Source organism: Clytia hemisphaerica, unplaced genomic scaffold, assembly GCF_902728285.1.
Source record: "Clytia hemisphaerica strain Z4C2 unplaced genomic scaffold, Clytia hemisphaerica genome assembly, whole genome shotgun sequence".
Lineage (NCBI taxonomy): Eukaryota > Metazoa > Cnidaria > Hydrozoa > Leptothecata > Clytiidae > Clytia > Clytia hemisphaerica.
The window spans coordinates 964903-989699 of record NW_027104209.1 but is presented as its reverse complement, the minus strand read 5'-3'; the positions used below and the strand labels follow the sequence as shown (position 1 = coordinate 989699).

The following is a 24797-nucleotide window of genomic DNA, read 5'->3' as shown; positions in this document are numbered from 1 at the left end:
AGCCATATCTTTAAACTAGTAAATTTTATGACGAAGACGAAAAAAGCGGATCAAATATCACTAGCACTAAAACGAGGCTATAGCTGGTTTTACTGAAGTTGTTTTATTTCTTTTTAGCTTGAACCTGATGACTCCGTTAGAAAACTCTTCGTTGATGTTGTAGATTCAGAAGCTACGGAGGCAATTGGTGAAACTGTAAAAGGACTGGCCATCACATTCGCTGCGGTACAGTACATTAATCCATTGACTTCCAAGCCCGAAATGCTAGACTCGAGACTCCTGGATGGGAAATGAAGCCATTTCCCATTCAGAACGCCCAAGCGTGGTTTTTACACAAACGCCGGATTGAGAGTAGAATTTATCACTAGTCTATGCAGTCCTCTAAAACAAAAGAACCGCTAGATACAATCCGTCGTCACGAGTGCGGCACGTTCTAGGCGCGTTCTGGATGAGAAAATAAGTGGATTCACTTTTTCTTGCCTGCGATAGGTTAGAGATTCTACTCTAGCCATTCGGGCTTTAAACTCAACGATTATACCCTATCTCTCCATTATACTTCTACCGGGTGTGTCAGAAAGATGTTACCCTTTTTAAAGTCAAATTTCTCAAGTTTTACAACTTTTTTAACAATTAAATCTTTTTTCACCGGAAAGATACACTGAAATTTTAGTATCTCATTGATACTTTTTTCGAAATTTAAATATTTTTTCTTCGTATGATTTATAAATAGCAACACTCTTCTCCTCGTCTCCCCTTTCTCATCCACACTCCATCGCAGCGTTCGGTTTGAAAAATCTCAAATCGGAAAAGATAGTGACAACAGACCCTCTACGGCAATGAATTTTGAAATTAGCCGTAGATATCGGGTCTGTGTACAGACTATAAACGACATCGTTTGGAAAAGGTCTTTTTTATTTAAATAGTTGGAAATTAGAATTCAAATTCTACGGTTTACATATCAAAAAGCCTTGAGTTGATAATCACCAACCCAAATTCTCAAAGCTTCCCTAGGAGTGTCCACCTATCGGCATCTTTATAAAAACATCTAATCTTTTTTTACATCTCATAGCAAACTAACCCGAAGAAAATTGAACCGTTAGACTCCGAGGTGGCTGACGCTGGAAGTGACGGCTCTGACACCGGAAGTGACGGAGATTCAGGCAAACGACGTCGGCGTCGAAGATCATTGGATGGTAACGAGGATGAAGAAAATGACATATTTGAGGATCGATTGTTAGACAGTGTCGAGGTAACTCTCATTTAGTAGAATTCTTTTTTTTAACAATACGACTGGCAAAGTATCTTACGTAGAGAAAAATTGAAAATAAGCTTTGTTGGGCATTTCCGGGGTACACGGAAAAAATATAATGGCGAGCCGATTTTATGCATCGGAGGATAACGGGGACGACGGTAAGGGAAATCGATACAAAACAAAGTCGATAATTGATTGTACGGCTCTATATCTTTGCTCACCTAAACAGATGACGGTATTTTGGTGTTTTTACCGTCCTCGACGGACGGCGATTTTGGAGATATTTCAACTATATAGTTTAGATCATTTGTCATCATTTGATATCACATACCTGGTTTCCATTTTATGAATATTCATCCTGAGCATGTTGTGTTGTTGTGTCCTCTTGTTGGTATTGTTTTGTCTCTTTTTGTTTATTACATTTTTTGAATAGTTGAAGGTTCAATACTTCTTTGACTATATATAAAAGGAGTCTAGGAGTCAATAAAGAATTCCGTAGGGAATTTCCCTTCTGTCCGCTATTTCTCTCAGTTTGAACCACAAGTGATTTTGTGGTTTAGAAATGCTAGCTAAATCGATCTAGCCCGCCAGGCTGCAGTATGCAGTGCTGACGAGTCTTAATAAGGACGAAATGCATATGCTGCTCTGCCACCCACATCTCCTGAGTGAATATAGTTGGACAGAAATTCTTACTTGCACAACAATGGACTGTGTTCGAAACCCATACACTTTCAGGCAGGGTGTTAGGGAAATATGGTGATAAACTCTCTACCTTCATTCACATGTCATTCTCTCTCAATCTGGCTGATAATCGATATCGATTGACGGCAAATGAGCTTAGTAAAGCTCAAATTGTAGAACGATAAACTCGGTATACAAGAATTATATATTGTGAAATATTCAAATAAACTACTTTGAATTAACTTTGAAATCTTTATTTCTGTCTTTTAATTCGCCTTTAAATATAAAATAAAATAGTTCACACTAACTATGCAATTAATATAGATTTTAAAAAGTATTTATAATTGGGCTTATATTCACCATGCTTTCTTGCCAAAAGAGAAAAACGTACCGTCGTTTTGTATAAAATTCCCATTTCCGCACTAAGATTCATTTGCCACTATCGGAAAAAGACCAGGACTTCGGGTAGTTAAAAAATGAGCTTCGGAAAGTTAAGCAGTTTTTTGAGAAAACAAAAGATTTTCCGTACCTTTAGAAACAAACTCTTTCCACTGATGCCGGTTATCCCTGGAAAAATAGCGAAAATATTTCGGAAAAGGGACAAGAATCTTAGTGCGGAAATTGGAAACAACGGTAATCTTTATTATGCTTTAATTGAGAAAAACTTATATTTAAAAATTTATCTGCTCATCAATTCTACCTATCAACAGGATAGCTTTTCATCTCCATTGAGATTCTCCGTATCGTGCGTTGGAAAGATATTCTCGAGTATTTTATCTTCCTTGGCTTTTCTTTTTGTTATTTCTCGTTGATTGTTGTTTCCCTTTATTATTGTTGAAATTCAAAATGTTGATAACTCTTTCAAAGTTATACGTCAGCATTGCTGAACCTTCTTTATTCAAGAGTACGCCACCGGAACCTAAATAGTATTTCTTGATATTGTCGTTTTCAATGTAACCAAGATCTAGATTTTCACATCTCGATTTTAACGCATCGTTTACCGCTTTGATCCTGCGACTGTGTTTGTATTTGAAATCAATTCTATACGTCAATGACGAGATTATGACGGCGACGTCGTATTTACCATTCAAGTATGTCGCAAAGTTGATGATATTGTCGGCGACTTCAGCGTCATTTTCATTCATGGTTAAATCGTTGGTTCCAATGTGGATAATGATTGCATCAGGTTTGTTCAAGTCAAACGATTGTGTGTATGTGTAGAGTTGTTGTGTTGTAGCACCAGGGTAGGAGTTGACAGTGACCTTAGCATTGTCAAATGTCGGCAAATGATTCTTGATATCTTTGATAATGGAATCTCCAACGATTGTAATTGACTTCTTTGATTTTCTTCCTCTTTTATTGGTGGTTGATGAGTGATTCTTTTTGTATGTTACCTTTTTGAAAGAAGAATGGTACACGATATTTTTTATAAGAACAAATTATTAAGGCTTCGATGGCCAAAATATTAAGAACAAGTTAAGAACATTTTAAGTTTTCTTCGGACTCTAAAACACCCGATTTTTTATTAGAAAAACGGTCAAAATGGTCAAAATAAGAATATGTTGAGAACATATTTAAGCTTATACCTAAAAAAGTTATGAAAATCTGAAGGCTTTAGATCCGAAAATTTTAGATTTTAGATTCTACACTTTGATCCAAAGAGTGGCAGTTTTCAGGTCACAATAATTAGAAATGCTTTGTATCCCTGCTCACTGCGTCAGTGCAAGTTAAATTTCTTGTTTGGGTCTCCAGATTATAAGGGAGGAAATGACTTCTGAGGAGGCACAAAGGCAACCACCAGTAATTTGAACACGCTTAAGCGAACCACCATATTATAGAGTTTTACAATAGAGTGTCTATAACTCGAATGGAATAGGGACAAAAAATCGTTCGACTAAGTGAGGCAATATGGTTGTAGTTATTGAGACTCGATTTAAATTCTTATAAAATGTATAGTACCTTTTGGAATGGTTCCTCGGTATCCTTGCTTTTTTCATTGGCATCCATCTTACAATTTTTTGCGGCCATCCTTGGTTAATCAATCAATAATGATTCTTTGATAAATGTGTTAACAGATTTAATCCTGAGGAGAGAATCTGCCGGATGTCAATTTCTCCAAGAGCTGATCTTTACCAGCTGCTTATTTTGTAATCACGACTGTTCAATTTTGCCGGACCAAATATGATTATGGAATTAGATCGTAATAAGATTCTTCCCAGATTGTTGCCAATGTGTTTGGATTTGAATGTTTTTGACCAACTTAGGATATATTGTCAACTGATACGTCTTATAGATTCCTTTGTCCAATTTGAATTTTTGGTTTATTGACTTTAAAGTTTTTATTCTCGTCGTCCTTCTTCTGTGTGTGTCTGTTGTGTGAATTTCGATGAAACTACAATTGAACCTAGAACTCATTTTATACCTTTTCAAATCCATTGTTCTAGAAGCCATGTTTTAACTTTGAGATCATATTGCACGATTTTGTCTTCCTCCGTCTTCTTGCTTCGATATGGTGTAATTTTTATTCATGGCATAAATTAACAATGATTTATGATGATTTATGTTAATTATTCGTAACTCTATTCTTGTTTGTTTTGGTTTGTAATACTTAATAGATAGGATACATTTTTTTATAAGAACATAACCTAATCATAACAGATGTTTTGCGGGTCAGTTTTTTGTCCGTTTTTTTCTCAATCAATTTTTTCCTTAAGTCCTTGATTTTCTACATTTATAGTCCGATTTTCTAGCATTCAGTTATAGCCTAGCATTTCATCTATTTTGATAGTTTTCTTTTGTATTCAATTTTTAGTTTGAATTACTCTGCAAATATCGTTCAAAACAGGCACATTTTTGTTGTTCTCCCGTCGTCCTTCTCGGACCATTTAACTTTAGATTTTTCCTAACACAGATAGGTTATCAAATAAAGACATAGAAACAGGTTGTGTCAAATGTTTGGCGATATTTTATTATGGCTAACCACTCCTTACATATATATTTACAAGAGGGTCGCCGGCAACCAATATATTTCTTAACGTCAGCTGGCAGGGCGGGAAGTTCAATTTTCACAGCCTACACTAATGATTCAGGGCAGCAGAAAATCGCTCCAACGGCCATTACGGTTTTCAACTTGCTTATATTTTGCAAAATGGAAAATTGCGGTTGATATTGCCGCCCAGATGTTGAAGGGCGTAACAAATGAAATTTAAACTTTTGTTTAATTCCTTAAACAGACACAGTCTAACTCTGTTAGAGATCTTGTAATAGTTTTTTATAGGGTGAGAAATTATGTAACGAAAGGTTCTTATAAAAAATATCCCTGAAACATATTCGATACGAGAGTGAGGGAAAATGATAATTAGCCATTTTTGCTGAGTCGACAAATTATTATCCTTCCGCGCAACTTTCGATCACTGTTTGCTTATTAATCGAGAACATTCTGGTTATTTCTAAGAATCGGAAAGACGCATATTATATTCAAACTTGCACAAAACTTTCTAAACAGTATGAAATTTTCTGTGAGACCAAGTGTGTGGTATTTATAATCTCCCAATTAATCGAAAATCCAAATTCGTCGTGTTGTTTGCTTATTCAAGGTTCAATGATAGACGAAGCACCCTGAAGTCTTTTGAGAGTACCAATTTCGAACTATTTGACCCCTGAATACCTGCAAGTTTTTGCCAAATGTCCTTCCAGACATCTACAAAAGTGACCTTATTTTTGACTCACCTTTTACCCTGAATACTATATCCACTATATCCCTCCCTCTTCTCTTTGAGGCGGCCGCTCGAGCACGGGACGCCAAACCGGGTTCTAGGCCGACTTTTCAACCTTTTCTTTTCTGCTGTACTTAACTGTATGGTCAGACTTAGTGTCTATGTTTTAATTTCTTTTTTCTTGTTAAGCTGACAGGTGACTAGAGTGGCAGGAGATGCTTACTCAAGGTACCGCACCTGATCTCAGACTTCGGTCTTCAGCTTATCACTTCCTTTTGTGTCTTGTGCATTCCTTTTGTTTTTTACTTTTTTTATTTCTTTAACGGTTAGTCGCTAGTTTGTATTTTCTTCAGTGCATATAACTTCACTATGCCCCTTTGAATGTTCGCTATCCTCAACATCTCCATACAAGATTTTTTCTGGAAAAGCTTACAGCAAGAGAGGGGAAACAACGTCAAAGCCAAGAGAAAGCACAAAGACATTTTCTGGCGAACTATACCCGACTTTATACTATACATCAAAATTAGAGAACAGGTTGAAGAGAACCATATAGATAATACTGTGTGACGGTGTATGTTCCATCCAGCTGTTTTCTCAATTTTCTATATTTTTGAGCTTTTAGAAATACAGGCGAGTCTCCATAACTCGTATCGAACGCACAGGGGAACACAAATTAGTTCGAATTATGGAAATCGAGACATGATTATAATAAAGGCATTGTTAACTGAAGGCACCAGCAAACTTGTTCGAGTTAAGGAGACATTCAACTTATTGACATTCGACTTATGGAGACTCCACTGGAGTGACTTTTCGGCATTTTTATCCTTTTCAATTTTTTTTCTGTTTTCTTTCTTTATAGCTGACTTCAGAGATCAACGTCTTGGAGAGCGCCATATTTCCAATTTCTTATGATAATATCGATTATGAAAGCAAAACAACTTTCTTGGGAAAACTACCAACATACAAACGATCCATTGTTCAAAACAAAGAAGAAGGTACTAACTTAAAAAAAGACATTTTTGAGGAAAGAAAATTTGGCAGATTTTTAACTTAAATCAAAGATTTTTCTCAGCCGGGATTGAGAAACTTTGTCCAGGGCATATAAAGATCAGTGTTCAGTGCCTATAATCTACTATTCGATGGTGACCATCTTTTTGTTTGTTTTTAACAGAAGTTGACAGTACAAATCGGAAATTCAAACTGCTATACACACTATACGAAACCGTACCTACAAATATGAATCTTCACCAAGCGAATGGATTATCCATATCTTTTGATAATGCCACCAAAGATAAATATGACTCATGGACGTGCTCTGAAGATGGAAATATTTGTCAAGGATTTTACCTATCAATATCATATGTAAGTTCCATAACAGTTCCGGTGCTAATGGTATCCGGACAATTCCCCGACCGACAATTCCCCCGACGGATCATTCCCCGACCGGACAATTCCCCGACAGACAACTCCCCGACCGGACAATTCCCCGAACGGACAACTCCCCGAACGGACAATTCCCCGAACGGACAACTCCCCGAACGGACAATTCCCCGACCGGACAATTCCCCGACCGGACATTTCCCCGAACGGACGATTCCCCGACAGACTATTCTCCGAACGGACGATTCCCCGAACGGACAATTCCCCCATTAATGAAGAACTGACAGGAGAAATCTCATGTTTTTTCAAAATGTAATTAGTTTTTTGTGTAAATTGCCACCGTAACGAACTTGCGAGCGTCGCTTCACGAATATACTGGAAAGAGAATTTTAATTCAAAAACGGCAGGGAAATATTTATTTGATTAAATTTAGCCGGCTCAAGTACATAATTTGAAATGAATGAAAAAAAAACATGTTTACGTGTTTCTTTTTGTTTAGTTTACGTTAATTTTTTCCTTTTCTTTTTTAATAATACGCAGATGAATAATTAACAAACTTTTTGTTTCCCGTAAAATATGTAACAAAAGACTATTTACATTTGTGTGAAAGTTATCGGTTATCACTAAAAAACAAAAGAATAAAACAAACATACACGTCTTTAAAAAGCAAGGTTATAAGCAATACCACGGAGAAAGTTCAACTTATCGTTGTTGTTGTAATTCTCAACAAGAGTTTGTAACCGTTCATTTATACGTCTGTATGCCAAGCGTTGACGGGGTGGATTTGCGCCAATCAACACTTGAGCTCGTGTGTGGTCGTGAAGAGCTGAATCTTGCTTGAGTGCATGACGTATTGAAAGAAATGCGTTGAATCGATTATGCCAACCCTCCAGATGGTTATTCGTTCGCGGAAGGTTGTTTTCCACACGGCCATGAACGTTCCACATAGCATGGGCGAACCTAGGTCGAAGTCGTCTCCCACGGCGTTGTTCTCCTATATAATTCGTTTCAAAGTAATCCAGGATAACCTGCTCATCGTTTCCACAATGCTTTGAAAGTCAATAAAAAGAACCAGAAGTCAAGAGATCAATTATTCAAAGTAAAAAGCCACAATTTTTTGAAAAGGTCCATTGTGTAAAAAAACAAATAAACCTTGAGTGGGGAGGAAGAAAAAGATTATCTTTATTGTTTAAGGTTGGGGGGCTATTAAACAAACAGAAGTATAAATTTTAACGCTGCAACGAAACCCCAACAATTCACATTAATTTCTTTGGCCTTTTCAATTAAAAAACGTGAGATTTCTCCTGTCAGTTCTTCATTAATCGGGGAATTGTCCGTTCGGGGAATCGTCCGTTCGGGGAATAGTCTGTCGGGGAATTGTCCGGTCGGGGAATCGTCCGTTCGGGGAAATATCCGGTCGGGGAATTGCCCGTTCGGGGAGTTGTCCATTCGGGGAATTGTCCGGTCGAGGAATGATCCGTCGGGGAATTGTCGGTCGGGGAATTGTCGGTCGGGGAATTGTCCGGGATTCGTGCTAATTGGGCTGTTCCATTAAATTTCCATACAGGGGCGTGGACGAACCTTTTCAAGTCAAAAAATATTTCTTGGAAATGTGTGGATACCCCCTGGAAAATGGAAAAATTAGCAAAAATAGCCTCGGAAAGACTCTTTTTATACCTTAAAGTGAGGGTGGACGAACTAAAATCGGTCTTTTACCCCCTGAAAATTTTGGTATAACTTTTTACACCTTTGAAAAATGAAAAACAACTCCTTTATACCGTCTGGAAATTCTTCTCCGATTGCCCCCTGGAAATGTTCGTCCACCCCCTGTATGGATATAAAATAAAACGACCCATTGATAAAAGAAGCTCACTTTCTCTCTTTCATTAATTTTCAACCTGCTATTGAAGTATGTACTTTAAGGATAAGGGAGACACTGGCCTCAATAGCCAACACATTCGAAAAGGGTTCTTCCTAGATCTGAAAGGTTCTCCTTGGCTTACAGTGAATTGTAACTGAATAATCACAGTGATAAAGCATTTGCCTTACAATCATGGCGTTCTAAAACCGAATTCCCAAAACAATGTCTTGGTTGATTTCGTCCGGTCATCTTCGTGCTTCTTTTCTCATCAAAATCCTCTTCCTTCTAACTTTTCTTACTGTTTTCAAGCTAACGAAGAGACATTGCAATGCAGGGTCTTCAAATATTTTCAGAAAATTTAGCCCCCACAAAATCGAAGTTGCTGCACGCTTGCTAGGTCTGTAGATTTAGAACCCCATGCTTACAGTTACAATTTATCCTTATCAGTAGTGTTTTGCAGAGGAAGGTAGTGACCCCTTCCTATAACCATAGATTTATAAAGCCCGAAGGGCTAGATGTCGTGCTTTGGCTGAAAAGTGTACCGTGGCTCAATAGAAAATCCTACCTAGGTCACGTGACATTACAAAAGAATTTCAATGATTGACCAATAAGAAGCTTCGCAGGTTTTCGAAAACAATAGCAGTAATATTTTTTATTATTTGCGATATCCTGTACACTTTCTTTTGCTTGGAAGAACTTAAAGCACGATATGTAACCCTTTGGGCTTTACAGAAATCTGTGATAACGGTTATTCTCACTTAGCTAGTAACACAACTCAAACTTTCCCAATTTATCTATTAGATATTTGGGGATATTTGGAGCGACAATACCATCGAAGATAAGGACCTAGTTACACCAGTGACTAGTGCTAGTTTCGTCAACCCTTCCGACTCGACGGATTCAAATTACCAATTGGTCGAAGATTCTGACGTCACAATTCCGATGACATTTAATTACGAAGGAAACCAAACCGATCTTTCGATGTTGATGGTAAGTTTTATTGTAATCGTTCTACATCTGCTTACACTTTCGATTGTTACCAGGCCATTTCACAGTCGAAATGGATCGTGGGTAATCAGGACCGATTGCGCCCATAGATTTATAAAGCTTGAAGGGCTAGATGGCGTACTTTTTCTGAAAAGTGTGCCGTGATTAGGTAGGAAATCCTACCTAGGTCACATGACATCACCAATCAGAAGCCTCGCGGGTTTTCGAAAACAATAGCAGCAATATTTTTTCCGATTTTCACTTTTTTTTTGCCTGCGGTTGCTTAAAGTACGACTGGCTAGACGCAAAAATCTTCAAAATTTTTCAAAACTTTGGACCAATAGTAAGTCGTCATTAGCGCGCAGTGTGGTCCTGATTCCCCATTACCAATGTGAAGGCTTCAACCAAAGACTTGCACCGCCCAATGGATTGTGTTCGAATCCCAACACTTCTAGGCAGATTGTTAGGGAAAATGGTGATAGACTCTCTACTTTCACTTGTAATAGTCTATGTTTGGAGATTTCAGTTGTCTGTTTGTCCCAATGGGATTCAACCAAAGGCTACAGTGAATTCTTCAACCTATTTTACTGAATCCCTTTTAACAGAATAGCTTTGGTTTTTATGTATAACCTCTCGCTGTTTCCGAAATTGCTTCCAGTGTGGACTGGATAGCTCAGTCGGTAGAGTAGTTGCACTAGTAATGTGAAAGTCGTGAGTTCGAATCTCACTTCGTTCCATATTTTAGTTGTTTGCTATCAAACAAAATACATGTTGGTACAATTTAGTGTATAAAGTGGCTTATTTTCCATTGTAATTTCTGTTATTTTTTGTCGAAAAAAATCAAGGAATCTCATAACCTAGAAATGTAAGCTAGATTGATTCAGTCACTTGGTTTGATCTGATTTTTAACTTCAAAATCCGTAAATATAAAAATACCTACTAGCTAAATTGCCGCCGTAAGCTGTGCGTGAATACGGGCTCAGTTAACTAGGCTAGGAAACTCAGGAGAAAATTTTTTCTTTAAATCAAGTTTCCTAATCCGTTGCTATATACCGTATTCTTACAGTGTCACCAATGGGATTCGACTAGTTTCACAACCGTGGGTTGCCAGACCACCACCAACAATGAAACAGTTCCTTACACCGTCAACTGTCACTGCTCTTCAAACTTGGACAAACACATAGCTGTCTTCTTGGTTTCATTTGACGCTTTGGTCGATATAGCAGAAGAAGAGGAAGAAGCAGCTGAGCGGCTAGCCACCACCACCACAACTACCACAATTGCAACATCTGCTCCCGAGACTACTGAAGCCTCTCAAGGTATTTTTAGCCTATTGGGCTTTTCCAGAAAAAATTTGAATATGGGGGGGTGGAGGATGTAACATTTTTTGGAAATTTACCTCCCGGACATTGTGACTTTTGACCCCCCCCCCCCGGTCAGCAGCAGGTCTAACCCCACTATATCCTTCACCCTCTATGTAAGAGCCCATTTGGTAGCATTCGTGCATCAGGTATCTGCTATTTTCTATCCAGCTTGCAAGGGAAATGCACAAAACTGTGCAGATTTCCCTTCGAGAAAGTCATTTTGTCATCACTCAATTGACTTAAGAATTCACGAACTCTTTTCTAGTCTGTAGTCTGAATCACAGACCTCGACAAAACCGCTGGTAGTATAGATCTTTAATTGTTTCAACCAATGAAATATAAGCTCGAAGGGCTAGAAGCGAATTTTTAACCTTTATTAATTTTAATCTAGAGATTCTTTTGTTTTCAAGTGATATTTATTTTGAAATTTAGCGGTAAATTTACTTTCAATCTGGCATTTGTGCAAAAACTAGGGCCACCCTACTTTGGTAGGATTTTATTGGCTTCAAATCCTACCAAGGAGATTCGCTTCTAGCCCTTCGGGTTTATACTTCATTGGTTTCAACGCCCAAAAAGTGAACAACAACTTTTCACTATATACAGTTGCTCTTCAAGGGACATTAATTTTTCTTTGAATTACAGAAATTTTCGGGACTCCCTACATCCTATGATCTCGGTGAATTCTAAATTGATCATTTCCGCTTTTAGGAAACTGGAACGGCACAGAGCGCAATCTCAACAATGTCGACGGAGGAAGTGACGGAAACAATGTGACTGACGGAAACGGAAATGGCGGAGCCGGAAACAATGGGACTGACGGGAACGGAAATGGCGTTGATGGAAATGACAGTGACGGAAATGGTGCAAATGAAGAAAAGGGCGCACAAGGTTAGAAATTACTTAAAGCTTCCGATAAGCAGCAATCTTGAGTTGAATTTAGGAATTAAAAAATTCAGAAATCGGTATTTCATTATCTTTAAAAAAATGTTGAAATCAGAAAACATGATCCACTTTATCAAATCTCAATATTATATTTTTTTCCCTCATTCCCACAGAACCCAAAAAATCAACTTTCAAATTCTCAATGAACCACAATTACAACACTTTCATCGCTAAATACGTTAACCAGGCTGCCGCAGAGACCGACGTCTGTAACAGCGTTAAAGCTATACACGCCAATCTGGTGAACATTACCAATTGTAAAATCTCAGCTGGAAGCATTGTGGTTCAATTTGATTTGACTGCTCAACAAACAGTTCTGGATGAAACATCGACAGTTTTGAAGAATACATTCAAAGAGGATTATGAATTGTCAACTTCACAAGGTAACCTTTTTGAATTGTATTTAGTCTAGAGCTAGACTACTAATTAACATCAGTTTTGCTCAAAAGCTTCTTTTACAGTAGTAGAAACAACCTACCTAGAAGTTTGTTTACTTTTCGAATATTTGAATTACTATTCCAACTTCCCGTACGGTTTTTTTCTTCTTTTTGACTTTGAGGCAGGATTGCTCCTACGTTTTGTGTTAAAATGGTCTGGAAATAGAGACTAAAATATGTTGGGCGATTTTATTCCTTTACACACGACAGAGACTCACAGAATACACCTATTAACCTATCAAATTTTCTGCCGAAAGTTTTTCCTTTTATATAAGAAATATAGCATGATTTTGGAACCTTTTGCCGAGCAAGAAATTTTGAATTTGAGCTGTATTACGTATGACTGATTGAATCTAGTACTTTCTTTGTTTTCAAGTTTGACATTCTTTTCGAAATATGACGATCCCATGACGATAAATATTACTTCCAATGGCTAGCAATTGTATGAAAACCATGCGGGTCGAGTAACTTATGTCCTACAGAGATTCCATTCTGAACTTTTGCTACAAGCCTTATTGAATTTGTGATTTGGATATTGAACTCGAAAAAAACTTCTCATTTCTCAGGAAACTTGCCAGTGACATCAACGTCACTTTACCAAGACGGTGATTATAAAGGACCGGCAAAACCGACAGAAGATGACGATGACGGTGATAAGACGGTGTTGATCATTATTGTCGTCGTCGTCGTACTGGTTGTCGTTATTGCAGTCGCTGTTATCATTTTCATGGTGCACAAGAAAAATCAAAGGAACGTCAGAAATAAGGTATTTAAAATAAAAAGTGGTTAAGGTAGATAATTCAAATGCCATTTGCAATCTTGTACCCAGGGCCCCTTTTCGATTTTACTGATGTTCATGATTTTTTCCTAATAAATAACCATGAATTATGAGAACTTTCATAAAAATAATTTAAATCCCATATGCAATCTCGTACCCAGAGCCAGATGCACAACTTTGATTTTACTGATGGATGTGATACAATCGTGATCGCTATCAGAATCATTAAAAACCAAGCTAAGGGACTTGGTTTGAGTTTGTGCCATATGAATTTTACCTTCATTATTGCCTCGTGCATAAATTATGAGAACTTTCAAAATTATAGTTCATTTTATAAGACATTCCTATGGCCCCTTACTACAATAATGGGTGAGTATTCTGGCCGAAAAATATGCACTTTTCTCGTCACTTTGATTGTATAATCTGACCAAATGTTTTGTTTCTATTCGTTGCATGTTTGACAATCTTATAATTTAAATTTTTCTACTTGTTTCTGTCTTCACGAAGAATGAATATATAAGTCGAATATAGTTGAATCTCTTTCTAATTCGATTTTCAAGGGATAGAGAATCTTCCTCGAATTAGAGAAACATTCAAATCATGAGAGAGTATTTTATAGCATTTTCAAGTTTAGAAAACCAATGTTTTTAGTTCGAATACCAGAAAGATTTGAACTACAAAAGTTCAAATTAGAGAGGCTTGACTTTATCTGTAATTTGCTTTACAATCGCGTTTCTCCCGATCTCCTATTATTGGAATGTTCCTGCAATCCAAACAAAAGCAACGACTCATACGAAATAATCCCTGAAACCTTCCCTATAATTTCTTTTCCTCGAATATTGAATTAGAGTCCGCTAAATGTACGTCTATATATTGTCTACTCTATAGTACAATAGCACTTATTGTTTTTATCACTTGCATCTCTGTAGTCCGTTTAAAACCCGGTCAGGAAGCTTTTTGTTTTTCTCAATTATTAACATTACGTACTTGCATATAAAAAACGTTTGCTTGCTCAATATTTGATCATGCGATTGAATAATATGACAAATCCAAAACTGATCAAATTGACTTTCAACTTGGCATCCCGATTAGGAGTTTTTTAAACGGACTATGCTTGCATTTCATTGTAAATATGTATCGTATTTTCACCACCACACTTGTACTTTTGTGTAAAAGAAACCGCCCACCACCGCCACTGAACCACACCCAATCACTGTCAGCACTGCATTCAAAGTAAAGGTAATTCGGACTTTTCTAAACACTTTCCAGTTAAGCTGAGTCCTATTTCGAAGGGAGCTCCTTTTCCAAATGCGAATAACGAATATGAAAGCTAGCTAGACTCAACGGTTCAAATTGCAAACATTCCGAGGCTAGATTCCACATAAATTTACACGATAATTGTTTTCAAAAAAAATCTACTTTCACCCGTACGAAGAAGTCACGCAGCACCAGAAGAAATATTTATCCGATCAAGTAGCCAGAGTCAAATTTCAAAGTTAAACCACTGACTGGTTGACTTACCAGGGTCTGTTTAGATTTTATCAGGTTCCCCCTAGACAAAAAAATTGCCTCCTGCACGTTTTCTGGGATAACTAATTGTCTATATGCATGTTCCAGAGCGCTTTTAGCATACACGTTTTTTTTTATAAGAACATCAAAAAATTTCGAAGCCTTCGGATGTTCTTAGTTTTTAGGATTTGAAGCCTAAAAATGTTCTTAAAATGTTCTTATTTTCAGCATTTTTTGAGCATTTTGATGTAATTTCTTAAGAAATTGCATGTTTTTAAGTCTCCAAAGCCTTAGTATGTTCTTAGAATGTTCTTAAATTTTTGGGCTCGAAGCCTTATGTTCTTATATAGTTTATTCTTATAAAAAAAAAACACTTAAAAACATGCAATTTCTTAAGAAATTACATCAAAATGCTCAAAAAATGCTGAAAATAAGAACATTTTAAGAACATTTTTAGGCTTCAAATCCTAAAAACTAAGAACATCCGAAGGCTTCGAAATTTTTTGATGTTCTTATAAAAAAACGTGTAACAGTATTCTAATATTAGTAAATGTAACGTGTTGTGTAATGTTCATTATAGTATATAATTTGTGGACATTTGGAATACTTCAAAACATAACATATACACGCTTTTTTTATAAGAATAAACTTTATAAGAATATTTATGATGAAAATGGCCAAGAAATTAAGAATATGCTAAGAATTTCACCATCATGGAATTTAGCTACTCAAGCTAAGAATGTCATTTTTAGAGCATTTTAAATTATAAATTGCCAATTACCCTCAAGTAATAAGAATGATGTAAGAATATTTTAGGATGATTTTCCCAAAAAAGTTAAGAATATCCATGATGAAATGAGTTTACACCATTCTTATAAAAAAAAAGCGTGTAAACGACTGGACGTCCATTTTTGTAGAATGCACTGTTGGCTTAGTTTGCACCTCGTTATAATCTTAAAATGAAACAATAAATTTTGATGATATATCTCCTGCTAACAACGTCAAAACTTCGACAAAAGTCTCTGTTGTTATGCTAGTCGCTTATATGTTCATGCTTAAAAGAAAAAATTTTGTCGGAAATTTAGAATTTAATTTGGTGAATGATCAAAACAGCTTTTTCAGAGCAAAAAAAAGGCTAATAAACAAACAAAAACCATGTTTTAAGGCTTGGAATAATTGAATTTGGGGAATGAACAAAATGATTTGAATTTGGCGGATGGTCGAAAAAAGAAAAATTGACGGGAACTTAATTTCGCGGATTTTCTTTCCGCCAAAATTTCTTTCTTTAAGGGCTTTGACCATAGTCGGAAAATTGATTTTAGTATCTGAACATAAAAGTTATGTTTTAGATTCTTTAACACTTTTAAGAACTTAATTGCAAAAATGACGTCATGAACTTTAAAAAGACGTTAATAATATGTTGCATCACCTTCTTTTATAAAAAGTGCTAAGTTTTAATGGGTAATTAAACCTTTTTGTTTCGAAGTTTTTTCAAACTGTCCGCAAAGAATCGAACTGTCTTAAATTTTTCGGAAAATTTTCTAAATTAATGCATCAAAAGTTATGGTTGTTTTTCTATGAAAAGTTGGGATGGAAAATTGGTCAAGAAGCACTATTTTCAAGATTTTGAAACAAATAAGCTTTTAGAAAAATTTTCCGAAAATTGATTTTAGTTCAATAAAAGATACACCATCTACCGCAAAAATCTTTTCAAAATGTTTTTTCTTCGCCAAAACTAAGCTCTTCAAAGTTGAAATACTCTTCTTCACAACAAAAGTCTTCATTTTCTTCTTCATCAAATTTTTTCATTGCGATTTTTAAATTTTCAGACTCACGGATAGTTGGCCTAACAGAAAATGTATAATATGTCAAAGTTTTGTCCTCTACATCAGGCAGAAATTTTTGTAATTTTTGTAAATTTATTTTTTAAGTGGCAATATTAAAAATTCACTATGGTTGAGCCCTTAAGTATAGGATAAGGTATAGGTGTATTAAGGTATCTTATAAAAGAGATAAATTGATAGCTCTGGAGTATGATTAAAAAATGTCATGGGGGGTACTTTTGAAATGAGATTGATAACAATGGCATAATGGGGCTGAATGGAAGGCTTTAACGATTTTTATTCGTTATAGGTGGACCCGAATGATGGATACTCCAAGATGCGTCAAAGTCCAAACCAATGTAAGTAGTGGAAATGCAGAAACACTTGTCATCACTTTTCATCTCCACTTTTGAATGATAGTCGACTGGTTATCCTGAAATAGTCTCGGCTGAATGGTGCTATTACAAAAAAAAACACAATTTTGTAGACGTTTAGAAACGGCTCCATTTGTTCTCCCAAGAGCTACCTTTGATCCTTCTTTTTAATTGATGAGCATTAAGTTGAGTAGCATTAAAGTACCATTTCGGGATCCTAACCAGGGATTGTACCCACGATCTTGTACATCGTAGCCAAATGCTCTTCATTATGCATCCCGATAATATTAGAGCTCGACCTCCCAGCTGTATCATGAAAAGACCATGAATATTTCGATAACATCATTTAGGGGCAAAACGTTGAAAAACACAAAATTAGCAAAAATTTTAGTTTCAACCATTTTAAGTGGCGAGTTTTTGTTCTTTGGGCTTAAAAATCAAATCTTATTACTCTCCCCACAATCCAAAGGACTTACGATGGGTTCAGCCTATCCCGTTTGATTGGTGGGTGCGACGCCGGGTGACGGCTAGTGGCTATCTAAAAATCTTCTATGTTATATATTACTTTATTTCAGCACCACCAATACACGGTGGAATATCCAACCCTACATATCAAGGTAAACCTTGAGCATGGAGTTACAACCATTGATGGAGGAAATTGGAGCATTTTTGAGTTTCAAAAAAATGAAAATTTATTTATTAATTTTTAAAACGAGGATAATTATTTATTTCGCTTGCAAAGACAATATAATATGACTTGATATGTACTGTATATAGATGTGATATAGTGGTAATGTTTTATAACTACCCAACCCTTGCAAATTATGTTTGGTACACCCCCTTTCTCACAGACCCACTGGGATCCCTTTCCATTGGAAAAATTGGCCAAAATATCGTCCCCGGTGGAAAATTATTCTTCATGTTTTGTCCGCACTGAAGGTAATCAAGAAAAACAATCCTCACTGCAAAAAGATATTTACTATTTTTCCCATCATCATCAAAAGAATTGAAATCCCCAGCCATAAAAAATATGGGAATATCAATCCCCATCGAGTTTTAGTCCGTTATTTTTATCCGCACTGGCTGAAAAAAATCATACCGGGTCTGTGAGAAGGGGGTGTTTTGGTATCTAATCGGTAAAAAGCTCTATTAAAAAGGGACTGTGATACTAATAAGTGTTTTGAACAGGGACAAGCTTTTTATCTTTTGTGCGTCTGTACGTCAGTGTCCAAAATTTATAGATATTTTCTCTTATAAAATTATAAAAGTTAAAGCTTCGAATAGACCTGTCTTGCTTTTTTTCATCAAGCTGTCTGTGAGGAGAGGTATTACAGTTGTTGGCTTGTACATAATGTATAATTTGTAAATTAATTTATCGTAAGAAAGTATAACATTTTTCAAAAGCATCTTTTGCACTTTCCACAGTCAGCTATTTTTTAACCAGCTAAAATTTCATCATCTTTTTTTTAAGTATTTCATATTTATTGTATTTTTATTATTCTATTATTTTTGAATTTTTATTTTTGAATTTATATTATTACTATCATTTTATCTTTTTTCAATTTGATTTTAAAATTTTCATTATTTATAATTTGATTTTTCAATTTTATTTCCCAATTGATCTTATTGATTCTTTATGCACTAAGGCGAGACCAATTTGATAAGTTGTTATATGGGCCCGACCGACCCTGAAATTCCAAAAATCGAAATAAAAATCAAATCAATTCTGGTAGTACATTTTTATTTACAGACTGCCAAATTTTTAAAATTTTGGTAGTTTTTCCAAGGTTTTGAGAAGTTTTTTCAATTTTTCATTTTATCCGTGAATTCGAGCTTTTTATGTCTTTTTATTTTCTATTTCGCATTTTTGTCCAGATGTAGTAGTTTTTGCTGCCCTTGTAGGAGATTTCAAAGGTGAAATTCTATTTTTGTTTTTATTTTTTCGCCGATCGACCGACCCTCTTTTTTTGGGTAGCTTGGCCCGTAAAACAACAAATTCTTGCATTTAGATTTTGTTTGAAAATAATAAAAATAAAAACCACACCGACACTAAAAATACAAACAATATCTGTTTTGCAGCCCTGCTAGGTTTTCTGAAAACAGAGCAACAAATACAAGTGTCCAGTAATGATAGGGCCTGAAAATCTCTTGTCAGGCCCGGTGGAAGCGGGGAGAATGGAGCAAATGAGATTTTTTTCTCAAATTCCTAGCAAATTTTATCTAATTTTGAACCTCTAGCCTCCCCACTTTACGCTTAACGGTTGTTCCGCCGGGCCTGATTGTTTTTTTAGTTCAGCCCCATAATTCACTGAGGATCCCTAAGAAATCAACGTTAAAAAGTGTCTAATCCGGTAGGGATGAGACTTCCATCGATGAAGTCTTAAAATTATGTTGCACAAACTTTAAAAACGACCGTACGTACGGCCCAAAGTTTGGCCTTTGAAATCGGACCCTTGCAGTGCAGAGAAAATTTGAGAAATTTTGGGCGGAAAATTATTTTCCAGATTTTCCATCCTTAGATTAGATTAGCGAGTTTATGTATTCGAGATAAATGTAGACTCCACTTACCGTCGCCTTCAATATGCCGATACATAAACTCGCTATTTTCCTTATATTGACCCTTGCAGTGCACTTTGGGAAGCTTGGAAAAAGGACCCTTAAGTTTAAACCTTGATTGCTCCGCCCTCCTCAGGAGCTACACTTCATAAATACTGCTTTTTTGCCCCACTATATTATTTTAAATTTGAGTGTTTTTTTAGAGAAATATGAAAAAATAACAATTATAAGATTGGATGACTGGCGTTATCCTTAATGAAATGGATCAATTAACTTAGAAAATCTAGATTGATGTGTCTCGATATGACCTTGATGTTGCCAAACCTTACCAGGTAAGCTCGCCCTGGTCAAAATTCTTGCTAAGATCTTGTAAGATCTGATAAGATCCTGCAAGATCTTGTGATATTTAAGATCTTGCAAGTTCTTACCAAAATCTTGCCAAGAAAATCCAAGAGCTTGGATAAAATAGGATCTTAAAAGATCTTACAAGAATATTTTCCAAGATTATAAATGAAAAAAAAAGACTTTGCAAGACAAGATCTTAGAAAATCGTACCAAGATTTTGCCAAGAAAATCCAAGTGCTTGGATAAAAAAGGATCTTAAAAGTTAGAATTTCTTTCCTATTTCTACTTTTAAAATTTCCTAAAATTAAGTAAGTTTTCAAACTCAGTCTTAGGATTGTTCTAAAATTGTTTTCATTTATTTGTGATTTTGAACCTTACTATTCTTATAAGATTGTTCTAATGATAAATAAAGCGCACAAATAATTTCTTAATAAGCTTTTTCTTTAAATGATTTAACCTATATTTATTAGATTTAGAACTTGAGAATGGGATTGGCACTTAGACGATGTCAGATGTCAGATGGGTACTGGACACTACCAATTGCAATATCTGCCATGGTCCTTTTGTTTTGAATCTGTAGAAGAAACGGAAACATTTCAAATGCGCTGTAAGCTTGATCTTTTGTTTTTTTTTAGCTTCGCATAGCGAAAGTGTCAATGCAGGCAGCCATTTTTCATACAAATCATAGATTGCCAAAACAGATTTACATGATTTTGCACCTATAAGGTTGTTTCACCAGAGGTTGGTTTTGTAAATTTTCTTAGGTAAAGTTCACAGGAAAGAAACTTCAATTAGACATAAACTCATTCATGCTGAAAAATAACCTGGGTATCTAGACTCAAAATTTCAGAAAAAAAAACTCTTATCTCAACATACAAAGTTTCTAAAATTTTAGTCTGGTCATCATTGACCTTTTCATGATGCGTACAAAATGGAACATATAAGGAAGTTATCATACTGCTATTCATTGTGGTCAACTTTCATATAGAAAAAAATATTACATAATAATTATTTTATTAGCTTGGTCATGCCAGAGCCATTACCACTTAACAGTGGGCAATCAGACTAGTCATTTACTTGCAGTTATGCAACAAGTTGAAATTAGCTGTTTTATTTTAATTTGCTTGTTTACATTTTTGCTGATGATATAAGATTTTCATTGAATCTACACATTTACACATGACATCGGTCTGTCGTTTTTGAAAGAGTCAGTTAAAACGGGTTACACGATCTTTTTAATGAAAACAAACTATATAAGAGCATAAGGCTTCGATGGTGAAAATGTTTTAAGAACAAGTTAAGAACATTTTAAGACTTTACAAACACCTATTATCTTAGAAAAAAAGACAAAAATACTCACAAAGTAATGAAAATAAATAAGAACATGTTAAGAACGTTTTAAGGCTTAAAACTCAAAAAGTTAAGAACATTCGAAGGGCTCAAAAATTTTGGATGTTCTTATAAAAAAACGTGTATCGATTGAAAAAATCCACCGAAAAAATAGGCATTAGAATTAGAGCTATAATTTTTTATCATAATGATGCTGGAAATTTTGAAATGTAATTTACTCGATATATTGTATAATATATTATGAATTACGCCATAATACAAAAATAGTAACATGCTTAGCAGTTAAAAGCTTATTTACAATTATAAGTCAATAAAAACCACTATTAACAATCACAAATTGTCAGACTAAAAAGATATTTGCTTGACGAAAAAACTTTGGTAATTAGCTAGCCAATTTCCTATTGCTTTCATAGAAGATTAAGAAAATAATTTTCATTTACGTATATGTATCTACTGCAACCTGTAACTAATTTCCTGGTAGTTAATTTTCAGCAACAGTCTTTTTTGTAAGAATTCCATGCTTTTATTACTGAAAAGCTCAAGTAAATGTTATTAGAACCAACAAATACAATCGGTGAAAAATGTTGACAACTTGGGGTATTTTAACGTTTTTCAGAATTTAAAGGTCGGACGAGAATTGTGATTTCAGTAACTCTACTTTTTCCAATTTTTTCAATAAATTTGTTACTTTCTTTTTACTTGTATGATATTTGGGAGGGGTTAAGTGACTTCCAGGCTGTATTCTCAGCCAATTCCTCTTTTGTGCCAAATATTTCTGCGCCGATTGTAGATGTCTCATTGCCGTCCATTTCCATCTACGGAACGTTAAATGAACGTTAAAACGACGTACGACATTGAAAGCAGTCTCTTTATCTTTACCAACAATAATGACGTATAGTCGAAGACTAGAGAGGAACCATCAAACTTTCCCCCAGGGTACTAGGTTTGCGAGGTGCATGTCCGAGCCAAAAATCGAAAATCGGCCCTTAGAGTGACTTTTCTCAAAATTTTTGTCGATTTTCGCTCGATTTTTGTTCAAATTTTGGAAAATTACGACCCTTTGAGAGAGGGTCTCTCACCTTCGATTCTCGTAAATTTTGGACCTTTACAGAGACTCAATTTGGTTTTTAATGGTTTTTTAATGTACCCCTTTGAGAGACGTTCGAGGTTGTGAAAAAGGGACTCGCACATACCCGGCACCCATTTTGCCTAAGTGCCAGGCAAGTCAAAAGACAAATTGAATCTTGCACCTTCCTCGTATCATTTAAAGCAAAGTTCAGTCTAGCCTGTACCACACTATGCAGAATAAAAGATATTTCATTCCTTAATACCGAGAATTCTGATAACATTCATAGTAGTTACATAACTGTTTTAGATTAAATGATATATGTTTTGATCATTTTAATTCAGACTTTCACAGTACACAGATGATAACTTAAAAGCTCAAACTGATAAAAGCATGTCACAAATTCATCGTTTGACAAATTACAATTATTGTTATACAAGTTGAGCTATGTTTTAAACATTACAAATTTGGCTTTGCTTTTACTTGGATGGCCTCATTTTTTATAGCAATTTCCTTAAATCTAGGTTTTGTGGGGTTGTTTTTGATTTTTAAGCTTAAAAATGGGGTTGTTTTGAGTTTTTAAGCTTAAAAATGTATTTATCTTCACCAGTTTCTGAGTATTTTTGTGCAATTACTTAAGAAATTGGATGTTTCAGAGTCCGCAAAGCCTTTATATGTTCTTAACTTGTTCTTAATATTTTGGCCATCGCAGCCTTATGTTCTTATATAATTTGTTCTTATAAAAATAATAACGTGTAAACAGAAAAAAAGTTAATTTCAAAAGAAGGGAAATGGTTTTTTCATTACTGCCACTTCTTCGAGGAAGTGGTCTATTTCCTTTAATATAGCTAAGTCATTATTATTCTAAACTATTGTAATGACATGCTATTTGTGGGTTGTAAAAAGACAATAGATTAGTTACAATTAAGCATATGCCTACACCTTAACACCTGTGTGAGAGTGCAAAAAAACAATATTTTTGCTACAGTCATCTGTATAGTGCTCTCCTCCACAGAGACCTAATTAACTTTCTTGTAATGACTAATTATATCATAGTTAAGGTTATTTTCAATGTTTATCTTATACATAAGTAAAAAGCTTTTCATTTCTAGGGTTTTAATCTTAACGTCAACTTTTGAGAGCGGATCATTTATCAAAGTATCGTTGTTGTTGAAAGAAGAACTGAAATTATTTTTAGGGCAAAAATGTTGACGGTCAATTTATTGGTACTGGCTGGTTTAGCTTTTGTCAAGACACAAGAAATAGTAAGTAGTATTATTATTCGCTTATTCGTTATTCGAATCTTTCTATAATTCTATAACTTGTCTGCAGTCCTCGTCAAGGAGAAACCTTCTTGAAATAAATTCTATAATTCGAATCTCTCTGTTATTCAAACAAATTAGACTCCCCGTTCGAGTTCGAATCAGCGAGAGTCAACTGTATATATTTAATTCATATCATTGAATCGAGTCCGAGTCTGAGCCCTATGTTGCCTGGGGGGGGGGCATGATTTAAAAACGACCGTATGTGTGGCCTATAACTTCCCATAAAAAAAAAAAAAAATGTTTTCATAAGGGAAGGGGTGAAAAACAAAGTCTGTGTAAGTAAATCTGCGACCGCAGTCGGAGGCCCGAAGGCTCCTCTTTCGATAGCTATCTACCCGAAGATAGGAGATGCGACTCTTTCTCCCTGGATTTCTCCACTTACCCTTATTCCTTCTCTTAGGGGCTCTGACCATAGTGAATTTTTCATAATTGCCGTGTTTAAAATGTGTTTTCTGACTGATGTAACCAACAAAACTATGGCATGTTATAAATTTCCTGTTAGACAAACTATTCCTGAATCTGAAAATTCAAAAATTGCATTGAAAAAATTTGATGAAGAAGAAAATGAAGACTTTTGTGAGGAAGAGTATTTCAACTTTGAAGAGCTTAGTTTCGGCGAAGAAAAAACATTTTGAAAACATTTTCGAAGTAGATGGTGTATCTTTTACCGAACAATAAAAATTTTTGTGGAAAATTTTTATAAATGCTTCTTTGTCTCGAAATCTTCAAAATAGTGGTTTTTCATCAATTTTTTATCTGGATTTTCCTTAAAAAGTCATAACTTTTGACATATCTTTCTAGAAAAATTTTCCGAAAAATTTAAAATAGTTCAATTCTTTGCGGACAGTGTATATTAAAACTAAGCATTTTTTGTAAAAGAGGGTGATGCAACATATTATTAACATATTTTTAAAGTTCATAACGTCATTTTTGCAATTAAATTCTTAATTACTCTTAAGGGATTCGATTAAAAAGCAATTTATAAAGGCAATTCTTTGTTAAAAGTGTTAAGGAACCTGAAATATAACTTTTATGTTCAAATACCAAAATC

General features: G+C 35.3%; 1 protein-coding gene and 1 long non-coding RNA gene across 2 annotated transcripts in view; both read left to right on the top strand.

Moving 5' to 3' along the window:
- The window catches only part of LOC136815549 (uncharacterized), a 60433-nt gene extending 42701 nt beyond the window's left edge, over window positions 1-17732 (top strand). Inside the window, exons 25-36 of the mRNA XM_067072001.1 lie at window positions 118-225; window positions 1070-1249; window positions 6509-6644; window positions 6821-7011; window positions 9692-9880; window positions 10944-11196; window positions 11950-12129; window positions 12297-12566; window positions 13187-13386; window positions 14575-14637; window positions 17041-17089; window positions 17680-17732. Coding sequence (XP_066928102.1) covers window positions 118-225; window positions 1070-1249; window positions 6509-6644; window positions 6821-7011; window positions 9692-9880; window positions 10944-11196; window positions 11950-12129; window positions 12297-12566; window positions 13187-13386; window positions 14575-14637; window positions 17041-17089; window positions 17680-17732 — 1872 coding nt within the window. The remainder of the gene's footprint in view (window positions 1-117; window positions 226-1069; window positions 1250-6508; window positions 6645-6820; window positions 7012-9691; window positions 9881-10943; window positions 11197-11949; window positions 12130-12296; window positions 12567-13186; window positions 13387-14574; window positions 14638-17040; window positions 17090-17679) is intronic.
- A 2135-nt stretch (window positions 17733-19867) lies between these two features.
- LOC136815535 (uncharacterized) lies at window positions 19868-23680 on the top strand. The gene is made up of 3 exons (XR_010847731.1): window positions 19868-19992; window positions 20476-20612; window positions 23534-23680. It is a non-coding gene; the product is annotated as an uncharacterized lncRNA (long non-coding RNA).
- The last annotated feature ends 1117 nt before the right edge of the window (window positions 23681-24797 follow it).